This window comes from Leptosomus discolor, chromosome 7, assembly GCF_034619465.1.
Source record: "Leptosomus discolor isolate bLepDis1 chromosome 7, bLepDis1.hap2, whole genome shotgun sequence".
Taxonomy (NCBI): Eukaryota; Metazoa; Chordata; class Aves; order Leptosomiformes; family Leptosomidae; genus Leptosomus; species Leptosomus discolor.
In genome coordinates this window covers 43,400,064-43,427,058 of record NC_141397.1, presented here as the reverse complement: position 1 = coordinate 43,427,058, position 26,995 = coordinate 43,400,064, and the positions used below count along the sequence as shown (strand labels likewise).

The following is a 26,995-nucleotide window of genomic DNA, read 5'->3' as shown; positions in this document are numbered from 1 at the left end:
GCATCTCTTCCAAACACATCTAATGGGTTACAAACCCATCAAATGAGGCTGGATTTTTTCAACAGCCCAGTATACATAGTAACACAGCAATGTCCTATCATGCAACATCCATCACAGTCAGTTTTTTGTAAAGGATGGCCTAGTGCAGCCCTTTGACATACACAAAAATTATCACAAAAGAAATAGTTCCTGTTGGTCAACTTGATGCCAGGAACTGCTCACATGCAACCATTCACCTGCAAATGTCTACACTGAAGTACTGCTTCACCAAAAAATGAGGAAATTCCCCACCTTTCATTGCAAAGAGGCTGTTGTGATCTTCCTTATATTACTGGCAAGAAACTGCCAAGTAGAAACATGTGCCCAGTTTACTGTGGCGTGTTCATTTGTTACAGTGTGGGCACCTGCTTCTGTACCACTGACTACAGACCTGAAGTTTATTAGTGCAGAGACTAATGAATGAGCAATAGGAACTACAACACTTGCCTTGATCTGTGGTGAAACAGGTTTCAGCCTCCCTCTAGACTGGTCCATTTATGGGTATAAACATGTCAGTACCAGGATAAGTGATAATTTTTACAAATGTATCGGTACATGTCAGAAAACGGATATAGTTATGCTAGTATTAAAATGCTTTACAGAAGCATAGTTTATTCCCTGCCACCCTGCTGGTAAGGAAAAATGTGCACCAAATTAAACACAATAAAATACAAGCATTTATCCACACATGCTAAATGTCTGTTAATGGGTGTGTAAAGGAGCTATCCTGACCTCCTGCTACTTTTAAGTTACAGTTGTGAAGCAGAGAGACACGAAAAAAATGGGGGGGAAAAAGTATGAAGAAAAAATATTTAAAAGGAGTTTTGTCCAAGACAAATAAATTAACAGTATATTAAAGACAAAAATCAATGATCAAAAAAACAAACCAAAACAAAACCCAAAACCCCCACAAAACAGGCTGCAGTTAAAAGCAGCAGTGAAAATTCAAATAATTTTATTTACTTCAGTAGAAGGCCTTCAAAACTATCCATTTAAAAATACGTGAAACGCATTCTTTCCCAGGAGGATTTACTAAAGAAACAGTTTCAGGATTTCAGGTCTAGACCAGTCAGGGTGCGGGGAAAAAAAAAAAAAAAAAAAAGAGAGATTAACAGAATCAAAGCGTCATCTAGTGGCTAATCTTTAAAACACACAGAGGGGCATCCTGTGGTTCTGTGGTTTTATTAGCCGAGTTTCCTGTCCTCTTCACAGACTCAAAACACAAAATGCTGTCATTACTGTCATTTTATATCTCCATGGTAAATTGAATAACGTTCTCATATTTTTTTAAGAAGAGAACTATTTTAAGAACAGACAATGTGTGTAGTCCAAACCACATCACAACTTTACAAGTGCTTTTATTTGAGGGGATTAAATTCCAGTTACCTACTAGCTATGTATTATTAAAATTCATCTGTTTTAATTTGGATAGCCATATAAAAATAGTACATATCTTTTTTTTGATAGGAAAACTCAATGTGCCTCATCGTAAAGCATGTAAAACCATGTGTAGGTGATATTATTACTAATTGGAGGTAGGGGGAAGTTGGCTATGTGTTAGAGAACGGTAGCATTTTCATTTTTAAGAATAGCAGCGTTAAGAGGAGTTGAATCAGAGACTGCTAGGATTAAGAGCCTAAACATTTTTAGCTTGAACTAATACTCTATATTGATCCTCATACATCAACAGATTATATACTTCACTTTTGAGAGTGAATTTGTCTGGAAGATCTGAATGCTGCAAATCCCATGTCAGGTTTCATTTATGTAATATATTGACAAAGGGCTGGAAAAGCCATTCAAATGCTAAACGCATTAATTGCTACAGCCTGAGTTTAAAAATTCAAACACTGGACAGGATAGTTGTGATAACTTGCAGTACTCTGACTAGATGAAGAGTGTATGTAGCACATGCTGTTACTATTGAATTACATATATGACTATATCTCTGAAAAATTTAACAATTCAGGTTCTACTAGAAATGGGAAAATAAAAGAAATAGAGCTTGTATAGGACATGTATATGTAAATACATTGCTACATTTGCCTCTGGCAATACATTATTTATGTGTGATTATTATAAAAGAGCAAGAATAAAATCTCATATATATATATAGCTTTCATCACTGCCTGCTGTCCTACATAAATAACTCATTACTGTGTCATTGTGAAGAAAAAGCTTCAAATACAAAGACATACATTCAGCACTACAGAAACGCTGTACAATTCTGTGATTGATAATTTCTTGAACTACAATGCAAACTGAGAAACGATCTATCTATGCAGCTCATATCACAAAGATAGAGTGGTCTTAATCTTTCCTAAAACAACCCTACATACTACAACTACTGAAAAGAAATTTAAAAAATAAAAATAAAATTTTAAAAAAGCCCCAAACCTGATGACAGACCTGCTTTCCATTTGACAGGCACATCTTGAGAGAATGGTTCTGGATCACGGTCACATTTTGGGCTTCTAAAAGCTTCTTCCGACACCCCGTGTAAATTAGTCTGACCTGAAAACAAAACCTAGTAGCAGGGGGTTGGTTTTATGTGCCTAGCACGTCACAAGACTGACTTGCATTTGAGCCTGTGGTGAAACAACTGCTATCAAACTATAAAACAAAAGACTGCTCATAGCAGAGCATTAGGTCATGCGGGATGAGTGCCTAAGCAATAGGGATCTTGGTAACAAGAATGACAGCTACTCTTTAACCTCAATTTCCTTCCCTTTGTTTGTTGAGAAAACACACAACTGAAAGATACTGTCTTATATCACTGCAATCCAATAAAAGTAGTTTTAACATCATTACTATTCCTTTGAAACAGATCCTAACGTAGAATATTTAGGTATCAATACTGTTCAGTCCATTTTAACTAAATAAATGTGCTTTGACAGTTTGATTCTGTATTGTTTTGTACATTGTATATGCAGATGTTACACCAAGGGCTGAAACCCCACCTATGCATCTGGAAAACACAAAACTGCCTGATCAAGAGAAAACAAACAACTTTGTTCGTTCACAAGCTGTGAATTGTCAGTCTGGCCACTAACCTTTCCCATTGACTAATTGTCCATAGTGCTGTTCTTAAACCTCTTTTTATTAACGCTTTATATCTGGATAGAAAATAACTCTATGTCATTCTTGTCTAACATTAATAGGAAACATACGTGGTATTTTCAGTTTTCCAGAGTGCTGGCAACAAAGCATTCTGATGATTGGTAATACTATTCAATAAATACTTTTTGCAAGCTTATGGAAAACCCTATGCTGAATCATTTCTTAAGCACACTCCAACACTACAGTCAGCAGTGATAAGGTAATAAAATATAATAGCAATTAGAAGTGAAAATAAACTAATATTTTTATCCTGAAATCATGAATATCACTATAGAAATTTTTAAGTAGCTATTGGACTGATACTCCTCAGACAAGAACTAATTTTACAGGTTTTCTAGTTCATGCTATCTCAAGACTATACTCAGGGCAAATTAAACTGCTTGCTGAATCAGATCTTAGAAATAGTTTGATAGATAGGTTTAAAGAAGAGCAGAGAAAGTGGAATAAGTTTACCTGAAGCCTCAAAACTCAATAAAAGAACATTAATACCAACATTTAGCTATAGTGGAAGGCATTATAAATCTGATTAAAAAAATCATATGCTCTAAACTTGGAATACCTGGGACGATACATATTGCTGCATTCAAAACCACTTCTGTGGTTTCAAGGCCTGCCCTTTTGCCACCAATCTTAATGGAAGTGGAATCGTGCCAAAAGTGTGACTATGGCCTCCAGAAAATAAAACGCGAAGAAGCAAGTGTTAATAAATCAGAAGCACCAGAGGATCAAACAAGATCGTTCCTGCTAAGTAATTACATAAATGACATAAAGATAGCACTTACCTAATGAATCAAACGTTCTCAAAGAAGCTGTAGCACAAGAGGGTAAGAACTGGAGTCTGTATTATGCACAATGCTTCATTCACTCTCTCCGATAATCTTTTCTTTGTCCGAGTTCCCTGTTTATGGACATCTCTCTCCTCATGATTAGCATGCAGGTGCATACTGCGCTACTACGATCGATACTTTATCTTATATATTCTGCTTAAATTAAGTTCATTTCAGATGCTGCAAAAAATATTGATGATTATCTTGTTGCTGCTTTTAAGGAAGCTGGTATTTTGTGCTCCCTTACTACCTTCTAAAAAATGACTAAACCTTTCTATTGAAACTTGAAAATACAAACTGACATAGGTCCCATGTTCAGATGAAGACATGCAATTTGAAAAAATCTAAACCCACACGGCTGAAGTTTGGCAGAATTGTAAGTGGAAAAGGCAGGCCAGTGTCAGGTGACATTGTTTTAGGTGACTTCAAATGCAAAACTTCCAATTCCTTCTCTACATACTGCAGTATCCATTTTCTCCATATGCACCACATATATGACTGTTTTTGAAGCAACAACTATTTTTTGAAACTATCAGTTTATGCACCATTAGGCTGCTACTGGCAGGTTGCAGGTTTTGGAGAGGACACGATTTTTTTTTTCTAATACGAATTCTACAGTTTTGACAGTTTTCCTAAAAGTTCTGATTTCTTTACTGGCATTTTAATTCATTATCCTAGTCAGTTTAATACTCTCTGTATATAAGTCAGGATTGTGTCCAAGACTAGTGTGTTTCCAAGAAAGTGAGAAGAGACAAAGGCTGGGCATCTCAGACTGAAAGAGACAAACTGCATTCCACAACACTGCTGTATTCCTGATCTGCAACAAAATGAACTACTACAGTTTCGAGGGAGCTTTTAATCCAGATTTACAGCAGGGTTTGTCTCACAGCCCTGCCACCTACATGTTAGTAACACCTTTTCTTTAAACCCACTGTGTTCCATCAATCTTTATGACCTTCCAAGCTAAGGCTGCAATGAGTTTTACTTCAGTTCACTGCAGCACAAGTATTAACTCCTGGCAATGAGCAGCACTTGACATTAATTTTGCATATGAAATAAACACTTTACAATACTATAGAGTTGACCTAAATACATAAAAGCCTCTGTATATTCTAAAAGAAAGGATCTAATGAGAATAATACAGTAATTCTGGTTACAAGATAACTCACAGAGTACTTAAGGAATTAGCAAGCCATCCATAGTACTACCTCAAGATCATAAAGTTAGTCGAGCTCAGAGATGCTGGCAAATGGAGCCCCGAAGCGAAATGCAGTGATCCTGCGAGGTGCCACATATCTCCATAAAGAAACTAAGCAATGGCTGAAGTCTGGAGAAACAAAGACTTTACATAACAGGGGTGGTGTCCTGGGTAGAATAATCAAGGCAAAGAAATACTGGATCTTCAGGACTCAGCTGCCTACTGCAACAAGCAGCACACACTAAATTTATTACACCAGGTATGGATCCAGCTAAGAGCATCTGTTAGATTTTTGCCTGAGTATGAATTTCCAAGCATATGGAATGAGCCATATGGATACGGCTCTTATTTCCAGACCTCTAGTCTTGAGCTGAGAGAAAAAGAAAGCAGACTAGTGTTTTATTGTTAGCCTTCCCCTTCTCTGTTAAAATTCATTTGGCACACTGAGGATAAACCATAGGTGCTTGTAACTGGTATCCCAAACTACTTCAACCTTTTTCTTTGGAGGAATGACACTGTATTGGTTTTTGTCTTTGGAAGAACAACATCGTACTGGCTTTTATCTTAGAATGCTCTATCCTGCTTCCAGAAAAATTTTACTGCCATACAAATTCAAAACCAGCCAATAATTTCATAGCCAAAAGGATCCAAGCTGAATCTCAGAACAGTAAGGCTGAATGGACTGGCTATCTCGAGAAGCAAGAGCCTTAAAAGAGGAAATTACCAGTAGGCTGAAACAGTACCATAGTTGCTTCCTCCTTGCAACTGTCATATCTCTTGTTGCAATGCCATTACAGCTGCCATGTTTCTAAATCACCAGCAATAAAAGTGTGCAAAATTCCTCTATTACAGGACTCCAGTCCATTTTTCAGTTTTACAAAATGTAATGTGTCAGAATGCAACTGCTGCAACTACCAGCACGTAGATGTCCAGTTGTTTAGAACACACTTTTCTTGTAATAAAAAAGGTCCTTTTAATGCTTTTTGTTGAGAACTTTCAAGATATTTAAAAGTAGCTTTGCATCTACAGGAAATGTGTTCTGCGACACCGTATTACAAGTTCCTTTATTATACACTTCGCTACACACGCATATCCACACTTCACAGAAATGCTGTTATGTTTCTAAGACGACGACAGTTGTAGAACGGTACTAGACACTGCACTGTAAATATTCTGTACAGTTTGATTCTGGTTTGTTAAAGAAGCAAGGCCTATGATTGCACTCTATTGATCTGTAGCCATCATATTATTTGCCCTACATCACTCCCTCCTCCCCCCTTTTCCCGTATATGGTCATATTTGTATCAAGTAGCCACCAAAGTAACAGGACACACACAAACCCGAGTTTGTGCCCTTCCTCCAAGGTAAAGAAAATGCTAGACTTTTTTTCAGGCCCAGGAGGAAATGCCCAAACACCCAGTATGCATGTATGTTGCTCCAGGTAAGCTGCAGCAAGTGCTATCGCATAGCCGAGCAGGCAGGGCTATGGAAGGGGCAATGAAATACTTGAGAACAGGGCAATGCCCACAAGAAGCAAAGTTTCCTCTGTTCTACGACTCAGGAAGAATGCACTGTGGGGGTGTTTGACCTGAAAAATATCTTCCAGTAAACAGGCAAAAGAATAGCTTTTGGGTCACATAAAAGAACACAAAGTAGAGATAATCTTCTTACTCAATGTCTGTACCGGAAGTATTCTTAGAGACCCACATGGTTCCATCTACGTTGGACATAACCCCTGGTGAAACAGTGGCTAGTAGAGGCTATATAGGAAAGAATACGAAAGGAAAACAAATACATAATATTTCCTCTGTATACCCATTTAATTTCCAGTGATCTGTGGATCATGGTCTTCTTGTCTCAGAACTGGTACCCCTGCATCTAACAGCTGAGAGGGACATTTCTTACTTTCATTGCTTTATTTCACTGCTTCTTTCCTACTGTAAGATCAGCTTTGGCTTACACCCTGTGCCTCTTTTCTGCACTTTAGTTTTTCTGTTATTACAGCTTCCCAGGAGCAGCTATTAGCAAAGTAATGTCTTCCTTGCTGTTATTTTCTTGACTAACAAGCTTTATTCCTTCACCTTTCACTTACTTTCCTTGCAGTCTTTGATTCCCCTGTAATACCCTCATCTCTCTCTGGATAAAACCTCACTGAGTTATTCAAGGAAAAACATACAATGTGTACTGTTCATCCCCCACCACCTACGTCCTTTAATACGGCTATCCTTCCTCTACATCTCTTGTTTCAGTGTTCCAGCCTGTTCTTTCAGAGTTCCACCTTAGCTGTCTAAAAGTCATGAATTAGACTAAAAATGGTTTAAGTGTTATTCTACAATCATGAACATAAGGAATTGAAAGTGAAAAGAAAGCCCTGAAGAAAGCTAAGAGCCTAAACTCACCCATAATGGTTGACAACATTGCACCCCTTTTCTTGCTTCGGGCATTTCTCTTCTCACTTATTTTCATCAGGCTTGTGGTTTTTTGAATTTCATGTATGTCTTTTCTGTCTTTCTCTTTTGGAGTGAAAGTAACAAAAGCTAAGTAATCTCTCTGTCACCCTTTTGTTTGTTTATGTCCTTGAAACTATAAACACTCCAGGGCAATGTAATCCTTCTTACTCTCCTGTAGGATAAAGCACACAAGGCTCCTAATCGCCAGGTGAACAATCGTGTCAAAAGGAGTATTTTCTTTAACTGAATCTCAATGAATATAAATATCCTTTGTGTTATTCCTCTCCTTTATACAACGAAATTTGGGGCCTGCAATTTTTAAGTAAAGGTGGAACTTCAATCTGGCGGCAGAGCTAGGAGGAATTTTCTCAACAGTGGTTCCTTGTTTGGCGCCTCCCAAAACCTCACATCCCCCATAACGTTTCTGCTCGACACTGTTTAGGGTTGCAGTATCTGCAGCTTTAACTGACAAAAAGGTTAAGAGGAGAAACACGTCACACGGCCTTCCACATTACGAGGTCTGCAGGGCTAACCAGGCTCACGTCTGCCAGTTACAGAGTGAGAGGCAAGGGGGGCGCCTTCTAGGGCTGGCTTCAGGGCCCTGTCACGCTCACCGCTGGGGACCCGCTCCTCTGACCAGCGTCGCCATTGCGCGCCCCGCGGGACCACACTGAGCAGGCAAAGGGGCTCAGAGGGCCCTTCTCTTCTCTAGGTCACTCACGACCGGGCAGAGCCCGGAGCTCTCCACCACCACGTACCGGGAGGCCCGAGGCCACAGGAATGGCCGGCGCCGGGAGGTGCCTCCCTCCAGCTGCCGCCACTCGCACCGCGACTCCCGACGCCGCCGCCCTGAGGCACCCGGGCACGCGCTCCGGCGCGCGGCAACTACAACTCCCGGCCCGCCCCGCGAGGCGCGGCCGACTGCACATCCCGGCACTCCCGGCGTAGCCGCGTGCTCGCGAGGTCCGGGAGTTTCCGGCGCCGCTCTCGCGAGGGCGGCGGGGCCGGAAGCTCCACGTCGGAGGTTCGGGAGGCCGGGGCGTCGCGACAGCTTGGCCGTCGGCGCTGCCGCGGGGGACGCAGGGCCATGGTGAGTCCGGGGGCCGCTCCGGGGGTGAGACCGGCGGCCCGTGCGGGGACGGTCGGGGGCTGCCCCCGCGGGTGCCGCGGCCGTTCGTGACCGGCTGCAGCGGGGCTGGCCGGACGCGCTGCGCGCCAGCCCCCGGTACAGGAGGCTTGGAAAGTCAGTCCTGGGCTGTTTGTGCGTGGCTCGGTGAAGAGGCCCAGCCTGGCACCGCGCAGCTGCTGTGCTGGCCGGCTCCCCCCGTGCCTCCAGGCAGAGTGCGGTTGAGTGTGAGCTGGAGAGCAGGAGGGCCCAGCAGCCGCCCCGCCGGCACGGCTGGGAGCTGGGCCTGGACCTTGCGGGGCCCTTCCGGGCGCCACTGGTGCTGCCTAAGGGAGCTGGCTTGGACCTGGGCAGGGCAGGCCAGGGATGCCTGTGCAGGGTATGCTTGCTCTGTTTGACCAGGGCTTCCCTGTGCCTGTGCTGCCTGAAGAAGTCGTAGTGTTGTTTTGCGATATAAGTTTAAGAAGAAGAAAGCGCTTGAAAGACCTCCAGCATCGTAATGCTTAAAGTCACAGAGCAGATCCCTTGGGCAGTGTAACCAGTGTGGTATTTATCAAACAAACCTAACAGTTGTCAAAGTGTTTTGATTACCTGTTGCAGTTGACTTCTTAGATCAGCCACAGTCTGGTTCTTGGTAGCGGTAGATTAAAAGCAGTTTCAAGAATCACTTGCAATTATCTTGCCTGCTTTTCTAGTATTTATGGCAGGAGAAATAACCCACAAGTTCATTCCCTACCGTTAGCTCTCATGTCCATAAGTTACGGGTACTACACGATAGCCAGGTATCTTTTTCTCTATGCAGTGTCTAACACATGTATCTGCAGATTTTATTAATTTTATTCTGCTACTAAACACATGCAGCATTCTTTAATCAGCTATTACACATTAAGTTCTCTGAGATAAAATGTCAGCAGCATTAAGTGAGCCCAACAATCTTTGAGTGTCTAAACAAATCTATGATGTCTCAATTTGCTGTACTTCATGCCTCTTAAATACTCTGGTTTTACATCGTCTGTGATGATAGTGGACAGTCAAATCCTTCTTTATAAGGGAAAGAAACTTTTCCCTCCCCCCAGTTTTTACAACATCGTGTTCCATTCTAAAATTTAATGTTGGATTTCTGAATGGAAGGAAATTTATAATGGGCAAATGTTGTTGTGTTCCATTGTGATGATGGCTTTTCCACCTGTTTTTTCAGGTGAAGTAGCAGGAAGATTCGTTTTCTATTATTTATATTAGAAGCAAATTCGCTTTGCTTTGCTTTAGTAGTTCAGGGACACCAGGAAGATGTGCAGTGCATCTTTTTTTTTTGACTGAGCTGGAGATATTTTTTCGTAAAAGTAAAGTAAATGGACCCATTGCCGTTGGTGGGGATGCCATGTTTCCAGAAACTGTTAGAGAAACAAAGCAGCAGATGGGTAGAAAAGAGTAGTAGTCTTCTGTCTGACTCCTTTTATTTTAATGTTTAACTTCAGGTTTCATTCTTCCCTGATATTTCTGTGCCAGTTTTCTGTCAAATAACTTGATATTCTCAATTCTTTTTCTCTCTAGCCTCTCCGACTTGATATAAAACGGAAACTAACAGCTCGGTCTGACCGGGTGAAGAGTGTAGACTTACATCCCACAGAACCGTGGATGTTGGCTAGCCTTTACAATGGCAGTGTCTGTGTTTGGAACCATGAAACACAGGTGATGATTTTGGTTTTCCTTTATTATGAAGTCTTCATAACTGACATGTATAAATTCTATTTTTCAGTACAAGATACACAAGAAGACTTTTGAATCACTGCCATTAATTGAGTGTACTCTCCCATGTCTTATTACAAAAGTCACCATAATAATAGACAAGGAATATCTTTAGGTGTGACTTTAATGGTTTTATTTCCTATAAATTTATTTTTCAAGAATTATCTCCTTCATGGATTTTTTGCACACTAATGTCTTTCATTTTGAAAGATTAGATGCCTCTGTCTTGTACCTGCCATCTGTATTTGTGAAGGTTGTAGGAACTGTTAGACTTTTACATGTTTTATCATGTATAGTTGAAATTGAGCAGCAGCTCCACAAATATTTGGAGGTGGGGTTAGGTTGAGAATGAAGGGAGAACATAAAGGTGATGTTAAAAGAACAGAACAGACAAGAGTCTCCCTTCTTGGACAGGTATAGTCCTTTTAAAAAGTGTGCATGTAGTGTTGCAGGGTTTTTGGAGACTGGACACCAATAAGAAAAGATACAGAGCTGATAGCAAAACTGATATTTACTCCAGTGCTATAAACTTATTATTTTTGTTTTTAGACTCTGGTGAAGACTTTTGAAGTGTGCGACCTGCCAGTGAGAGCTGCCAAATTCGTGGCAAGAAAGAACTGGGTTGTTACAGGAGCTGTAAGCTATCACTGTCTTTTGATTTCCATACGCAGTAGGACTTCCTTTAATTTGTTTTCATGCTGTTCCTTTGTACATCACATAATAATATGATTTTATAGGAATCTGTAGGAGAGAAAGGAGTACTTCACTAGTTTCCCAAAAATTATCTCCTTTAAGTAAGCTTAGAAACTTAAACATTTCACTTCAAAGGAGAGTAGCCTAATATGGTGGCTAATTCCGCATGCAGTGCAGGATAGATCTAGATTCAGCTTTTACTATCAACTGGAACACACTCTGCACCCAATTTTGACTAAATATTAGTAGCGCTACTTTAACTAGTTAAAAGACGAAACCACTGGCTATCCTAGGTAAGATGACTTAGAAGTTGTTTTCTGCTTTTCTTCTTGGATATAGTAAAAATAAATCTTGTAGAGTTTTACTCACCTGTAGAAAAATAATCTGCTTTTATTCAATGAGCCTACTTTGAGAGGAATAGTTCTATTTTAACATGTTTTTCTTGATAGAATGAATGTTTTTGCCTAAGTTGAGGTAATGCCTAAAATTTTTTGTCTCAGGTTGTTTGTTTTTTTTTTCTGGTCTTCTGCCCTATACACAGAGTAAAAAATTTCTTGTTATTTCATTGTCTTATGCTGCTGTGGAAGCACGCGTAAGTCAGCACTGTTTCCCAAGAAGTATGACACTGCCTCTTTGGCAGCACAAGAGTTCAAACAGCTGCATGGGAGCTGGATTGACAGCTGGTGGAAGTTAGTCTCCATTTAATTTCACCTGGATCAGTTTCTTGGTCTGATTCAGTGCACAGTTCTATTAGTCTTTGAGCTCTGTATGTCCATTTGAGCTTTCCCAAGGGAGGCTGCAATGCAGTAGCAACAAATGGTAAGGAAAGGGCAAGACAGCTGCTGTCAGCAACAGGGCCAAGTTTTAGCGACTATGTAAATATGACATTAGTCACTGCTTATTCCGTGCGTTCCATGTTCATTATACTGATAAGCTGGTCTCTAAAGATGATACTTGTCCTTTTCAGCCATTCTGAAGTGTTTTCTATAGATGTTGCCGCTTAAACAGGCATATGTGTGAGGGAAAGAGGAAAGGACAGAGTGGAAAAGTAAATGCTTTGGATAAAACAAGTAGTGTAGAGTTTATCACTGTTTCATTTACTCTGATCCTTGTAAGACATGGTCACTTCTGAATGCTCTACCTGAAGTTTTAGTCATTGTCAGATAGTTCTTCAAAATTGTTTTTTTAAAAAGGTTTGGGAATACTGCTTTTAATAATGCTGTATCCAAAATAACAGTATTCCCCATCCTCACCCCACCCTGCAAAACCAAAAAATCTCAGTTTTAAAAAATAAAGTTGAAATCACCTTTCCACTTGACTTAGAGCTACAACTTCTTTCCTCCTGGCCCCATAGCATTAACATCACTGTAAATTTTACGTTGGAGAATGTTGCTTTTCGTTTTCATATAAAGTACTAATAATTTTTAAAGCATTTTTGCACTGCCCTTAATTTTAAATCAAAAGACAATTTTAAATACGTCTTTTAAAAATTAAAGTTTAGTTTAAGTTGTTTCCGTTTCATAAATGCCTTGGAGTAGGATTGGGTAATTCATAGACTTCTGAATCAAAGTATAATTTCAATCATTAATGATGTACAGAAAATTCGTTTTCTTAAACATTTTGTTGTTAGAGGCTCTTCATTGGGGGAATGTTTTTTCTAGTTACCCTGCACTGAATATAAAGTGTATTATACAGAGAGTCTTATTTTAATGGTGGCTCTTCTTCGCTTTCATAGGATGACATGCAAATTAGAGTTTTTAACTATAACACCTTGGAAAGAGTTCACATGTTTGAAGCACATTCAGATTACATTCGTTGTATTGCTGTGCATCCCACACAGCCTTTCATACTGACAAGCAGCGGTAAGAGTTCTTCGGTATATTTTTATATTTATTAACCAGCTATTTTTAGGCTTCTTTTTTTCTGTCCAGTGAGAGATAGCATGTTTTTTCCTTTTTCATCTGAAACAGGAGTCCTTGAGCAAGTAGCCAACATGACAGTTGTCATTTCATGTTATTTCTTTGCCAGATGCATTCATGGTTTTTTATTGGAATATCAACTGTACTTAAAATTTAAAATATAATAGTTCTGTTCTTGTCAGGGAAGACCGAAGAACCTTCTTGCTTAATATCTGCCAGAGGAAAGGTTCGTATATGTGCTAATATTTGAGAGGTTGCCATGCTAAAGTTCTGCTTTTTAAAAAAATTACATAATGGTTTGGAGTATGTTTTCAGCTGGCAATCTGACTTGAAGCAACAGATAACTTTCATCTTTTTTCCCAAAAATACTATGGAGTTCTCTGTTATTTGAGGCGATCTGTGTTACTCAGGATTAGAAGATGACAGTATCCTGACAGATCTTGCCCAAAGGCATTTTCATCATGCTAGTCAGTCCTTGTCATTCCTGGAAACCTTACTAATGCAGTTGGAGTTCTGCAGGAGTGCAGAGAGCCTTGTGAGTCAGAAGTGCTACATATTTCTGTGTTTTGCCATTGAAGCTAATACATTTACACTTGAAATAAAGGTACTGGGAAGCCACCTTGGTTGTCTCTGCTTCCTGTTATTTTTAATAATGTTAATATTACATTATTAGTGCTCATCACAGTAGGTGCTGCAGAAGAAAGCATGGGTCCAGTTCCTTAAAATCTGCATAGTATTTTAAGATTAATAATTCGATACCTTAATATCAGTTCTTAATTTCCCTTTTTAAGACAGATATATTTCTTACTTAGTTTTATCACCATTTTACTGGTCAGTCTTTTTGAGAAACTTGTACTCTCTGTGGTCCTTCTGCAAGGAAGGACTGGTAATCTTACAGATGAAAAATATGTTGAGTATTAGCAGTGCCTCCTTTCAAGGGGGAGGGGATGACTGAGACTTTAACTTGAAGTTATTGAGGATTATGTAATTTGAGAAGGTAGGTATCAGAACGTATCAAACTAACTGAGGCTTGTTTGTTTTTCAGATGACATGCTCATTAAACTCTGGGACTGGGATAAAAAATGGTCTTGTTCTCAGGTATTTGAAGGGCACACCCATTATGTCATGCAGATTGTCATAAACCCAAAAGACAATAACCAGTTTGCCAGTGCCTCTTTGGACAGGACAATCAAGGTAGAGAAACTGTATTTTGGGGGTGGTTTTTTTTAGTCATTAAGTAATTATCAGACAAATAATACCGTATGGACAATGTGTCAGAAAAGCAGGTGCAATAATAGAATTTTTGTTGAATGAAGATCTCAATGTTGGTCGAGTTACTAAGCACCTACTAAGTAATTCAGTAATTTTACAAGATTACTTGTCACCTCTAATAATTGGAATATGATTATCTCAACTTTTAAGTGCTGCATTTCCATTTGGATTACAAGAAATATTGGGGAGCAATAGTTTGGGAGAACTGAAACTATATATATAGTGGTTAACACCTTTAACTGTTTGCATTTAAAAAAAAAAGTAAAGGCGTTTCTCCTGTTATTTTGATGTCCTTGGCTGTCTGTCTATTGAATTGTTTCCAAAGGTGTCTTCAGCCTTTTTGTAGTAGACCTGACAAGTCTCACTTGCTGTGAAACTATTACTAAATATCTGGGATTATAGATTTACAGCCATGTGAGCAGTGAGACTTCCTCACATTCCCTATAAATTATCAGTGTATTGGCTGTAAAAAGCCAGTTTTAATTTCATATGTCCTCAGATGTTGAGATTAGGTGCGTACAAATGTTGATTCGATATGATAATCATGGGAAAATCGCAGTATATCTATGACAGGGTTCATTTTGAGTCCTTGTTTAGCATGAGATTTGTCATTAATTTAATATAACTGTAAAAAATAAAATTCGGGACACAGTTGGTGCAACCTGTGTATGCCCAAATAGTTGACTGCATTTTCTGGGTCTATTAGTTAATTTCATAAACAGATACCACTTTTTACAAACAGTGTATTGTATGCTTTTATGTCCTTAAAAAAAAGTTGAGAGAAACCAGTTCCATTGTTTTGACATGTGATCACAGCATGTGCAACTCAGCATGTTATTTCTGTTTATTTGGAGGGGGGAGTATTTCTAGTTTGATATGCAGTTGTTCAGGTTCTTCACCTAAGAAAACAGCTGTGTCTTTGGAATTCCGTATTCTACGTCTTTGGAATTGTAAAGTACATGTGAATACCTGCTCTCTTTGACAAGGTTGAGCTGCATGTAAAAGATCGATAACTACATGCAGTTGGGTTTCTTGTTTTTCTGGGAAGGTGTGGCAGCTTGGCTCTTCTTCACCCAACTTCACTTTGGAAGGTCATGAGAAAGGAGTAAACTGCATTGACTATTACAGTGGAGGAGACAAGCCATATCTCATATCTGGTGCAGATGACCGGTTGGTTAAGATCTGGGACTACCAGGTGTGCGTTCAACTCTTCATAAACTTTTGTGCAGACTGCCAGTGCAAAACTGTTAGTGGAGAAATAGAAAGAGGGAAAGTACTTGAATACACCAACAGATTGTCCTCATTTTTCCTTAGAAACGTAAATAACCCTTGCCTTTTGGACTTCATTTTTTGTGGATTAAGGTGCTCCTCTTCTGTGTTCAAATGTAAATATTATTCATGTATCGACTCTTCCCATCCTTTCACTTTTCATTATTTTTTCGTTTTTTCTTCGTTCCCTTTCCTCTCTCCTTTTTCATCTTATGCACGTTTACACAGGCATATGTGTGCATGCACACACATGCATGTGCTTCTGCTTGACAGTTTGCAGGGGACATGAGGTGACTTGTTTGAATGCTCTACAGGAAAGAGAGATTGAATCCAGGGTTTCAAGTCTGTTGCTGGAACCTAGATCTCATAAGTTCTTCCTGTGTACAAGTGTATCAATGGTCAGAAGGGCAAGACAAAGTTTGTTAGATAATGTTTTCTGATTGTTAAAGCACATTGCCCTGGAGGAAATCCAAGCTCAGAAGTTAAAGCCAGTGCTGTTAATTTAAGTGTGGACTGCAGTAATGGCTGTTACATAACAGTGCTTGAAACTTTGTCACCATCTACAGTTGTGTACATCAGTTACAAAGTCTAATCTTAGCTGTCTCAAGCAGGGTAGACTTTCTTGTCACGACTATGAAAATGAACATTCTTAACAAAGACAGTATTAGATCTGTCTTCACCTGTAACTAGATTCAGATAGATGTTTTGCTCTGATTTTTTTTTTTTTTTTTTTGTAGTGAACTCAGCTTTCTGTCTTGCTTTAATCTGTCATGCTGCATAGCTCTGAGAAAGCATATTGTCTGGGCAGAAACCCATCTGAAAATAGCAGAAAACTGTCAAGGGAAGGAAATATTTTCTTCTGGGGAGGAGAGATTAACTCAATACAATCATAGTTTTTAATATGTCTTGATGCTGCTCTTTGGAAATAAATGTTACTGGAAGAAATATAGAGAAATATGTTTTCAGATATATTTTGGATTTGGGGAAGATTTTTTTCAGAAATTAAGGTAAAAATGTAGTAATGTGTTTATTACCTGTACTTCTTGCTCTTTTTGCAGAATAAAACATGTGTACAAACACTGGAAGGACATGCTCAAAATGTGTCGTGTGTCAGCTTCCATCCTGAATTGCCTATCATTATTACAGGCTCAGAAGACGGTAATTTTGTATTTTCTGGTATATAAAGGACAGGGGAAGAACTAACGGAGAACTTTTCTTGTGGTATGGCTATACACTTCCTGCCCTCACACTGAGAGAAGAGATAAAAGGCATGTATGTATTTCTTGTTCCTCTAGGAACTGTGCGCATTTGGCATTCAAGCACTTACCGCCTGGAAAGTACCCTCAACTACGGTATGGAGAGAGTGTGGTGTGTGGCCAGTTTAAGAGGATCCAATAATGTGGCTTTGGGATACGATGAAGGCAGTATTATTGTTAAGGTACAGTTAATGATTTGGAATGAGAAATGGTGATTCATTGCTGTGCTATGTACAGAGCAACTGATTTCTGATTCTGTGATAATATGTAAAATACTGAAAACTTGGGATTTTAGTTGGCATTTTTAGACAGAGACAGGGTATTTCACTAGATAGGTTCAACTGAAAAGAAAATCAAGAATGTATTTTCTCCATCTGTTATATTCTTATGCTACACTTCCTAGCTTGGTCGTGAAGAACCTGCCATGTCCATGGATGCAAATGGAAAAATTATTTGGGCTAAACATTCAGAAGTCCAACAGGCTAACTTGAAAGCTATGGGAGATGCTGAAATCAAAGATGGAGAAAGATTGCCGCTGGCTGTAAAGGATATGGGGAGCTGTGAAATCTATCCTCAGACAATTCAGCACAACCCTAATGGACGGTAATAGATTTTAGAACAAAATACTTAAATGTTTCAAATTTCTCAGTTTTCTGTCTTTTAAATTGGAAAACTTTTTGAATGAAAAAATTAGCTCCTGTAGTGTGCTGGTGGAGAACAGATGTATCAGCCAGGCACTGTAAAATCAGTAGTAGATGGCTTCACTTGTATGAGTTCACACCTTAGAAAAGTTGGACCGTGTAGGTAGGGGAAGAAGCATGCAAACAAAATGTATAAGGTAATATCAGCAAACCACATTCTTCATGCCTTCTCCTGAGTTTTTCTTAACAGGTCAGCTAAACTAAAAGAAAAAGTAAAGGGATACAAGGTACAAGAGCCACTCAGCGGAGACCAGAAGGAAGAGGGAATAGCAAGTAGCTAGCAACATGACACAGAGAAAAATGCAGTTCTGTGACATTTTTGGAATATACGAAGCTCTTTTTATTCTGTCTGCATTTGCAGGGGTTATATTGGGCTAGGGGCCTTTAACTTGTCAGACAGTTTGTCTGTTTGATCATGCATATTGAACTGAACACAGATATCTGACAAATGCATCTTTCTCATGCTCTAGGTTTGTAGTAGTGTGTGGTGATGGTGAATACATCATCTACACAGCTATGGCCTTGAGAAACAAGAGCTTTGGTTCTGCACAGGAGTTTGTATGGGCACATGATTCTTCAGAGTAAGTGTTGCAGATTTTTTCCTTTGCATTAACTTAAATCTGCTGTTGCTAGTTTTAGTTTAGCAACTAATGCTGTTGCTAGTACAAATGGTAGAAAGAGTGGTTTGGGTTGGTTTAAGTGACCTTAAAGATCACCTAGTTCCAACCTCCCTGCCATGGGCAGGGACACCTTCTGCTAGACCAGGTTGCTCAAAGCCCCATCAAACCTGGCCTTGAACACTGCCAGGGAGGGCGCAGCCACAGCTTCTCTGGGCAGCCTGGTCCAGTGCCTCACCACCCTCACAGCAAGGAACTTCTTCCTTACATCTAATCTGAGTGTACTGTCTTTCAGTTTGAAACCATGACCCTATCTCCTATCCCTACATGCATTTGTAAAAAGTCCCTCTCCAGCTTTCTTGTAAGCCCACTTTAGGTACTGGAAGGCCGCTGTGTGATGTCACTGGAGCCTTCTCTTCTCCAGGCTGAACAACCCCAACTCTCTCAGCCTGTCCTTACAGAGGGCGTGCTTCAGCCCCCTCATCATCTTCATGGCCTCCTCTGGACTCGCTTCAACAGGTCCATGTGTTCCTTGTGCTAGGGGCCCCAGAGCTGAACACAGCCCTGCAGGTGGAGTCTCACCAGAGCAGAGGCGCAGAATCACCTCCCTCGACCTGCTGGCCACACTGCTCTTGATGCAGCCCTGGGTGTGATTGGCTTCCTGGGCTGCGAGTGCACATTGCCGGGTCATGTCCAGTTTTTCATCCACCAGCACCCCCAAGCCCTTCTCTTCAGGGCTGCTCTCGATCCACTCATTGCCCAGCCTGTGTCTGTGCTTGGGATTGCCCCGACACAGGGGCAGGACCTTACATTTGGCCTTGTTGAACTTCATGAGGTTCACACAGGCCCATCTCTCCAGCCTGTCAAGGTCCCTCTGGATGGCCTCCCTTCCCTCCAGTGTGTCAGCCACACCACACAGCTTGGTGTCATCGGCAAACTTGCTGAGGGTGCACTGGATCCCACTGTCCCTGTCACTGACAAAGATGTTAAACAGCACTGACCCCTGAGGAATACCACTCATCGATGTGGCCACGTAGATGACATCACTTGCTCTTCCTCTATCCACCATCCCTATAATGCCGTCATAGAAGGCCACCAAATTTGTCAGGCAGGATTTGTCTTTAGTGAAGCCATGTTGGCTGTCAAAAATCACCTCTTTGTTTTCAATGTGCCCTAGCATAGTTTCCAGGAGGATCCACTCCATGATCTTGCTGGGCACAGAGGTAAGACTGGCCTGAAGACTAAAACCTGTGTGGATGATGAACTTTCAATAACTGTCCTGCTTTAAAATTTCCCAATTGTAGCACTCTGCTATTTTGTGAAGATAAATCAAATGCAGTTGTTTTGTAGCAGCTTACAATGTTAGCAATTTGCTACTTTTAGCTGATTTTTTTTTTTTTTTTTTTTTTATAATGCAATCTGTAGATACGCAATCAGGGAGAGCAACAGCATTGTAAAGATATTTAAAAACTTCAAAGAGAAGAAGTCATTCAAACCTGATTTTGGAGCAGAAGGTTAGTATTTACTTTTAAAATAGGTTATGTTTGTGCATTTTTTGCACAATGTGGATTTCTTCCACCTTTATTTTCTTGCAGGCATCTACGGCGGCTTCCTGTTGGGTGTCAGATCTGTTAATGGTTTGGCATTCTATGACTGGGAAAACACAGAACTGATTCGCAGAATTGAAATTCAGCCCAAACATGTAAGTTTCTAGGTGAGACTGAAGATACTGACCTGTCTGTGTTCACTGATTTTATTTTTTTTTTTTACTGGACTGCTGATTTTCTTGAATGAGGCAGAGCTCTTAATCATAAAGTAGTAACTTTTTAAGTTTATCTCAGTCATGTGGCAGAAGGGGAAAAAACAACCCTGTATGTGTTGGTGTCTCAGGCCCTAAAGCTTTTGTTAGTTAGTATGTTTTAACCATAATTTATACACCCTCCTTTCTTGACCTGGGGTCTCTGAAACAGTGCTGTTACTGATTCTGATGGTACAGATTTTCTGGTCTGACTCGGGTGAGCTTGTCTGCATCGCTACGGAAGAGTCATTCTTCATTCTGAAATACCTATCGGAAAAAGTTGCAGCAGCCCAAGAAACACATGAAGGTGTCACTGAAGATGGAATTGAAGATGCTTTTGAGGTACCTTCCATTTAAAAAAATAGAACAGGATTAGAGATCATGGAAGCAAGTCTTCCCAGGGTATAGCAAATTTAGTCCTTAACATAGTCCCATTAAATTTTAGTTTCCAGAACACTGAATACCACACAGTGTACATCTGCCTGAGGAACACTGTTAATCATTTCATTTGGGTTCCCTGGGGAGAGTATCCCTGTTTGAATCCCAGCATGACAGACTGTGATGCCTACATTTCCCTTCAGACATCTGTTAGTACTCTCATGGAGTTATAGAGGTTACTTTTAAACACACTTGGGTAGTATGTTTACATAGCTTAAACTTTTTTTGCAGTTTTCAAGTTTTGAAATGGTGAAGTTTGAGAAGTGATGAAAAAAACCTCATGCTGTGAAATGTCAGAAACAAAAATTTCATAAGGAAAGTTTGGTGCTTGTTTCCTAGATTTATAATTTATTTAGTTAAGAATTAAGGTAGGAGATTTCATATGCTACAGCATTTTTGTAAAACTAAAGCATTATTTAGGTACTTCCAATCTGTATCTAAACTTATTTTTGCAACTTGCCCAACTATTTAATTAAGTATAGAATATTAAATCGGATTTGAAAATGCAGTACTCTTAGTGATATCTAAAAGGACCTTTTTATCTATCTGTTTAACTAAGTCAAATTTAATTTGCAGGTTCTTGGTGAGATTCAGGAGGTTGTGAAAACAGGCTTGTGGGTAGGCGACTGCTTCATTTACACCAGTTCCGTGAACAGACTCAACTACTATGTTGGAGGAGAAATTGTCACTATTGCCCATTTAGACAGGTAAGTTGCTGCATCGGGTTATAAGCAAGTGTTAAAGGTTCTTTCAGTGAAGTTGGGACAAGGTGAACCTTGTCACCTGCTTGCCATGCACTACTACTTTTTCTTACGTATCATGCTAATGCGTGTTCTGAGGCAGTAGTGTAATCTTGGAGAGAATAGTGTTGTGTGAAAGTGTACGTACAGTAAAAGTAGAATTTTTCGTGTGAGTATTCTTGCTACCGTAAGAACTATTTGAATTGTTTTTAATAGACTATATAGTAGTGGATCTATTCAAGATGAATATTCTTTGTTTTGTTTCAGAACAATGTATCTTTTGGGGTATATCCCTAAGGACAACCGACTTTATTTGGGTGATAAAGAGCTAAACATAGTTAGCTACTCTTTGCTGGTCTCAGTCCTTGAATATCAAACTGCTGTGATGAGAAGAGATTTCAGTATGGCTGACAAAGTTCTTCCCACAATTCCAAAAGAACAGAGAACCAGAGTTGCACATTTTCTTGAAAAACAGGCAAGAAAACTACTTCTCTAGTTATGAAAAACTCAATAAATCAGTTTATTCATATTTCTAATTGAGTTTGCTAAGCAAAACCCAGTCATGTTCTCTGTAGGCATAAACTTTTGTTAATCATCAGTAATTATTTGAGAATACTGTAAAGTTCTGTTTAGAGGGGTTTTGTTAGAACATCTAACGTGCTGTTTGACCTGATGGATCCCAGACTTACTTTCAGATTTTTATTTCAGGGTTTCAAACAACAAGCTCTTGCAGTATCTACAGATCCGGAGCATCGTTTTGAACTTGCTCTTCAACTTGGAGAATTAAAAATAGCATATCAGCTTGCAGTAGAAGCAGAGGTAAACAGTAATTTTTGGTGATTCATACTAATTCTGAGTGTTAGTGTGAATCTAAGAGGCCCTGTAGGAACAGACAATGGTATATGGGGATGCAGTACAGCTCCCTGAACGCTATATGAATGCCTCCAGCTTCCTTGATGAAGTCATTCTGCCTGTAATTCAAAGGAGTCTAAGCTGTGGGATGGGTACAGAAGAATGTTGTCTGCTTGTAACGCTACAGGAACTCCTGGAGAATATAAAACTTGAACCAAGAACCAAGCCTGTATCTCCAATATTTAACAGGAGGAGGAGGAATGACAGGACTGAAGCCTCTAGGCCTTTGTTCCAGCCTTAGCAAACTTAGGTTGATGCACTAGGAAGACTGACAGGCAGTGATTTGTCCCATAGCCATTATTCAGAGAATTGATCTCACCGTTCCCGTTGTGAAATAACAAAGTTGGTGATAAGGAATGTTAACTTAGTTACAGACACAAATGTCCTTACATTGTGAAGGTTAACTTGGGAGCTTTAAGAGATTGTTACTGTTTAAATTTCCAAAGTTTATTTCTACCTCCTTCCTCCATGTTTAATGGAAAACTTTATTGTATGTAATGGTGTAGCTGTGTAATGATCTGCGTATGACACTCACAGTGTCATGCTGTGAAGCTGCAATAACCATAGCATCTCAGAGGGAAGGCAGGTGTAATGATGGGGTACAGTGCCTCCACGAGTGAACTTACTTTTTCACGTTGAATGCTCTGAAAATCTTTAAATGCTGCTCAAAAATGTGAGTTGTTTTTTCGGTTTTTGTTTTTTCTTTCCCTCCCTCTCCCCTTTTTGTACCATTAGTCAGAACAGAAATGGAAGCAGCTTGCTGAGCTTGCCATTAGTAAATGCCAGTTTGGCTTAGCCCAGGAGTGTCTCCACCATGCACAAGACTACGGAGGACTACTGCTCCTGGCTACAGCTTCAGGAAATGCTAACATGGTCAATAAGTTAGCTGAAGGAGCAGAAAAAGATGGCAAGAACAATGTTGCATTTATGAGCTACTTCTTGCAAGGAAAGTAAGTAGCAAGCAAGAGAGAAAGATTGTTCTGTTCTGCTTTCCCAAGTGCAAAGAACCTCAGGTTCTCTAGATGGTTAACTACAGCTAACTTAAAACTTCATGGGGAAAGATTGTGGCAGGTATCTTATCAGAAAGCTGATTCTGTTTTATGATGACTGCTACTTTTAAACTCTGAAATGAAAGCACTTTAATGTGACAAAATAAACAGCTAATCTAATACAAAAATTTGTCTTTATTAAATTTGCTGGTTAAAATCACGTTTTAAAATTTTTTAGGCTTGATTCATGTTTGGAACTCCTGATTAAAACCGGGCGTCTTCCAGAAGCTGCTTTTCTTGCACGGACATACTTGCCAAGCCAAGTTTCAAGGTAATTTCAAAGCATATGCAGAGCATGAATGGTGTTAATAAATTAGCTGTATGTAACAAATATGGTTTGCATCTCTAGGGTTGTTAAACTGTGGCGGGAGAGTCTCTCAAAAGTCAATCAAAAAGCTGCTGAGTCCCTTGCTGATCCTACAGAGTACGAAAATCTTTTCCCTGGATTAAAGGAAGCTTTTGTTGCTGAAGAGTATGTTAAACAAAGTCTGGCTGACTTGCGGCCAGCCAGGGAATACCCCCTTGTCACTGTAAGTAGGAAGTGGGAGTTCTCGTTGGCTCTAGAGAAAAACATTTGTGCTGTGTAAAATCAGCTTTAAGCAAGTCAGTGCTTAAAGATTCAGTGAACATATGTTTGGGCGGGGACTGGATTTTTTTTTTATTGGTTTTGGGTTTTTGGTTTTGGTTTTTTACTTTTAGCCAAACGAAGAAAGAAACTTACTTGAAGAAGTGAAAGGATTTGAGCCTTCTGGAGTAATGGCATCTCAGGTCAGTGTTACTACTAAATGATGAATTCTAAGAGGCAAACTTGCTATTGTACGGTAACATCTACCCTGGAAAGTGTTTCACCGGTAATGGACAAATTATGGCTCTTATCGGCTTGACTGTAAGCACTGCAGCCAAGTTCATGTTCTTTTGCCTCAGACTCTTCTTAATCTACTTCTGTAACTATTAATGACTTCTTGACTGTGAAGTTATTTCGTTTGTGCGGTTACTTATCTTGGTTCATCTTTTAGTGTGAGTAATTGTAGAGTCTTACCATTGAATTCATCCTGCAGAAAACTAATTTCAGTTGCACATACAAACGCTTTGCTAGTGTGTGGGTTATGGAATGGCCTTATCCCATAACTAACTGACTAGGAATCCTGCTTAATTACTGGAAAATATGTTCTAATCAATATCTGAAGTAACTCAAACTGGTTTCTTTTTCACCACCTCAGTTGTCAAAGTATTATGCAGAAAACACGTGACTTAAATACAACGTATAAGCATATAGGTTGAAACGAACACTTAAAATGCTTTTTCAGAGCTTAAACAGATGATGACAACTTCTAATTCTTGCTTATGTCAAATACAATTTACATTTGAACACGAAAAACAAAATGTGAGAGTTTCTTAAAGACACTGATGTTGGCGCAGCTCTAAGGCTATAAACTTCTAAAAGAACAGCAGTGGAAATCAAGGGAGAAGCAGAAAGTCACAACTCCCCATTCTGCCTCTGTATTTTTCCCTCGTAGGAGATATACTCCAAAACTTCACTGACAGTTCAGAGAAGTTTGCTTACTTTCAAGTAGCTTTAGTGACTCTTTGCTGCTTGTGTATCAATGCAGGTATCATTAAAGCGAAATCAAACTGTATGCGCATTTGTTAAAGATACAGAAATAGCATTGCAAAAGTTACCTAAAACAAAGTAGAACTCATTTGCATTAGAAGCTGAAAACAAGACCACTAATGTTAGAAGCCCAACTTTGCATTCAATTAATGGTTGCATGGAAGTCTTTAAACAACAATTGTCTCTTACAGCTGAGGCTGAATGTGGGAAGTTGTGTAGGAGATAATTATACAATCAAACTAAATACAGTTAATTGAATAGTACCATTGCTTCAGTAACAGTACTAACTGATGAGTTGTCTTAATATAAACTTGTGCAGCAGTGAAGAGAGAAGGATAAGCGTTAAACCATTATAGGGTATGGAACACAAAGCCCAGCAACAGTACTAAGATTTACCACCTTTGCTAAAACTGCTATGACAGTCTCAAGTAATCTCACCTCCTTCCTGCTGAGGACCTTGAAAATCACTTAGTTCCTAACAGCACTTCAGGTTTTTTAAATTATTTGGTAACTTTCTGAAGGTTGTTTTCACTGCATCAGTTCCATCATCAGCTGCTTTAAATAAACTGGGTGGAGAAACAGTAGTCTCCTGTGGAGTGAGAACCAGCAGGCTTACTGGTGCTGAAAATGTGATTGAAGAATTACTGAGGGAACCTGAGAGAACCACTGGGAGAGGGGGATTAGAGGTCTGCTGTTGTTTATTTGCTTCTGTTGAAAGAATTTAAATTTGAAAACTTGAGGAGTCTCTTTTTCATTAGAAGGCTGAAGAACCAGTTCCATCTCCTAAACAAGAAGTGATGAAGACGGTTTTGCAGAATTCTGATCTACTTCCAACAAGAGATCAAAAGGTACTGAAATACATATTTTTATGAAAGGAAGTACAAGCACTAAACGTATTTTACATTGAAGACTTCAACTAATAATGTGATTAAACCAGGCTACTGGAAAATGTCACTTTCTATGTTAATAGACCCAGTCAGCTTAGGACCTGTATGGCGTATGGATCCCTTCCTGTTGTATGCAGAAACTGTACACAGTAATACAGCCTGGTTCCTGCAGCCTTGTGGGTTTACAAGGAATGAAGGGTGAAGTCCAAACACAGTTGTACAGACATGGTAAAAAGTTGCAGCTCTGAAAGCTGCTTACCTACCACGAAGGCAGCTTCTCTACAGCTTATTTTAACACTGATGTTCCACCTCACTGCCTCAGCTTGGTGTTCTGCAGAATGTGCAAATACATCATAGGGTCATATGACATAAGCTGGCTAACAGGTAACCATGTTAGTATCCCCTTAACCTAGTCTTTTCTTTTTGTAGACACTGCTGGACTTGGAAGATGACTTAGATAACTTGGATCTGGAGGATATTGATACCACAGATATCAATCTGGATGAAGAGATCTTAGATGAGTGAACATACTTCTTCGATGACTAAATCAGTTACTCTAAACGAAGGAATGAAGTTCTGTGGACTCTGGGCTCCAATTTAATTTGATTTTTTTTTTATACTGTAAGTGGTCCATGTACATGTAGAAAGAAGGGTAGACCGAGCAACTGCACAAAAAGAATCAGCTTCCAGTATGTTGAAATTCCAAGATGTAGGCCTGATCCAGTGCATACTAAAAAATGTTTTCATTTATCAAGCAATTAAATAAACCCTTTTAACCATTTTATTCTTCAGTCCTCTCTTTACTAGTAATTCTGCTATTCTTCGTATGCATTGCAAATATTTGAAACAGGAGCATAATGCCAAGCATTAGTATTTTAACCTGACTTCTTAGCATATACACTTCAGCACAGTTACTTTTTCACTGTGCTATTTAGCTTGTATCTGTTAACAATCAGTAGGTTAGTTACTCTTCTACTCTAACCTGTAGACAGGGTAAATATCAGAGTTTGGTAAATATCAGTGTTCCCTTTTTTAATGTCACTATGATAATTTTTGTTCTACACAAATAATGATGCTGATCTGTTCTGAAAAGCAGCATCTCTGTAAGTGTGTGTAGAACTGGTATCTACACAGCTTTCTAAAGAGTAATTTTGACTCCAGTAATATGTGTTAAGGGATGGATGTGGTGTCCACGCAATGCTTACTTTGGTATTAGTGAAGTGAATTGTGGGCAACTCCACATTCAAGATGCAACAGTAAAGGAATTAAACTCAGGCTATGTTGTCACCTCACACCACCAGTCTTGATGACTGCTGTAAGTTCACT

The 26,995-nt window shown here is 39.5% G+C and overlaps 1 protein-coding gene across 3 annotated transcripts; it reads left to right on the top strand.

Annotated features, from left to right (window-relative positions):
- Positions 1–8,679: 8,679 nt before the first annotated feature.
- COPB2 (coat protein complex I subunit beta 2) lies at positions 8,680–26,453 on the top strand. 3 transcript variants are annotated; one of them, XM_086467645.1, is made up of 22 exons: positions 8,680–8,724; positions 10,312–10,449; positions 11,056–11,142; positions 12,935–13,061; positions 14,164–14,312; positions 15,439–15,585; positions 16,718–16,817; positions 16,955–17,097; positions 17,319–17,518; positions 18,087–18,197; positions 19,659–19,747; positions 19,829–19,935; positions 20,230–20,373; positions 21,046–21,176; positions 21,477–21,684; positions 21,918–22,028; positions 22,857–23,071; positions 23,349–23,441; positions 23,520–23,700; positions 23,870–23,938; positions 25,544–25,630; positions 26,099–26,453. In XM_086467645.1, the coding sequence occupies exons 1-22, from the start codon at positions 8,722–8,724 to the stop codon at positions 26,192–26,194; spliced, it is 2,736 nt and encodes a 911-aa protein (XP_086323771.1). In that variant the 5' UTR covers positions 8,680–8,721; the 3' UTR covers positions 26,195–26,453. The 3 variants fall into 3 exon arrangements, with proteins under 3 accessions (XP_086323771.1, XP_086323770.1, XP_086323772.1); XM_086467644.1 differs by having other exon boundaries at positions 25,541–25,630; XM_086467646.1 differs by lacking the exon at positions 23,870–23,938 and having other exon boundaries at positions 25,541–25,630.
- The last annotated feature ends 542 nt before the right edge of the window (positions 26,454–26,995 follow it).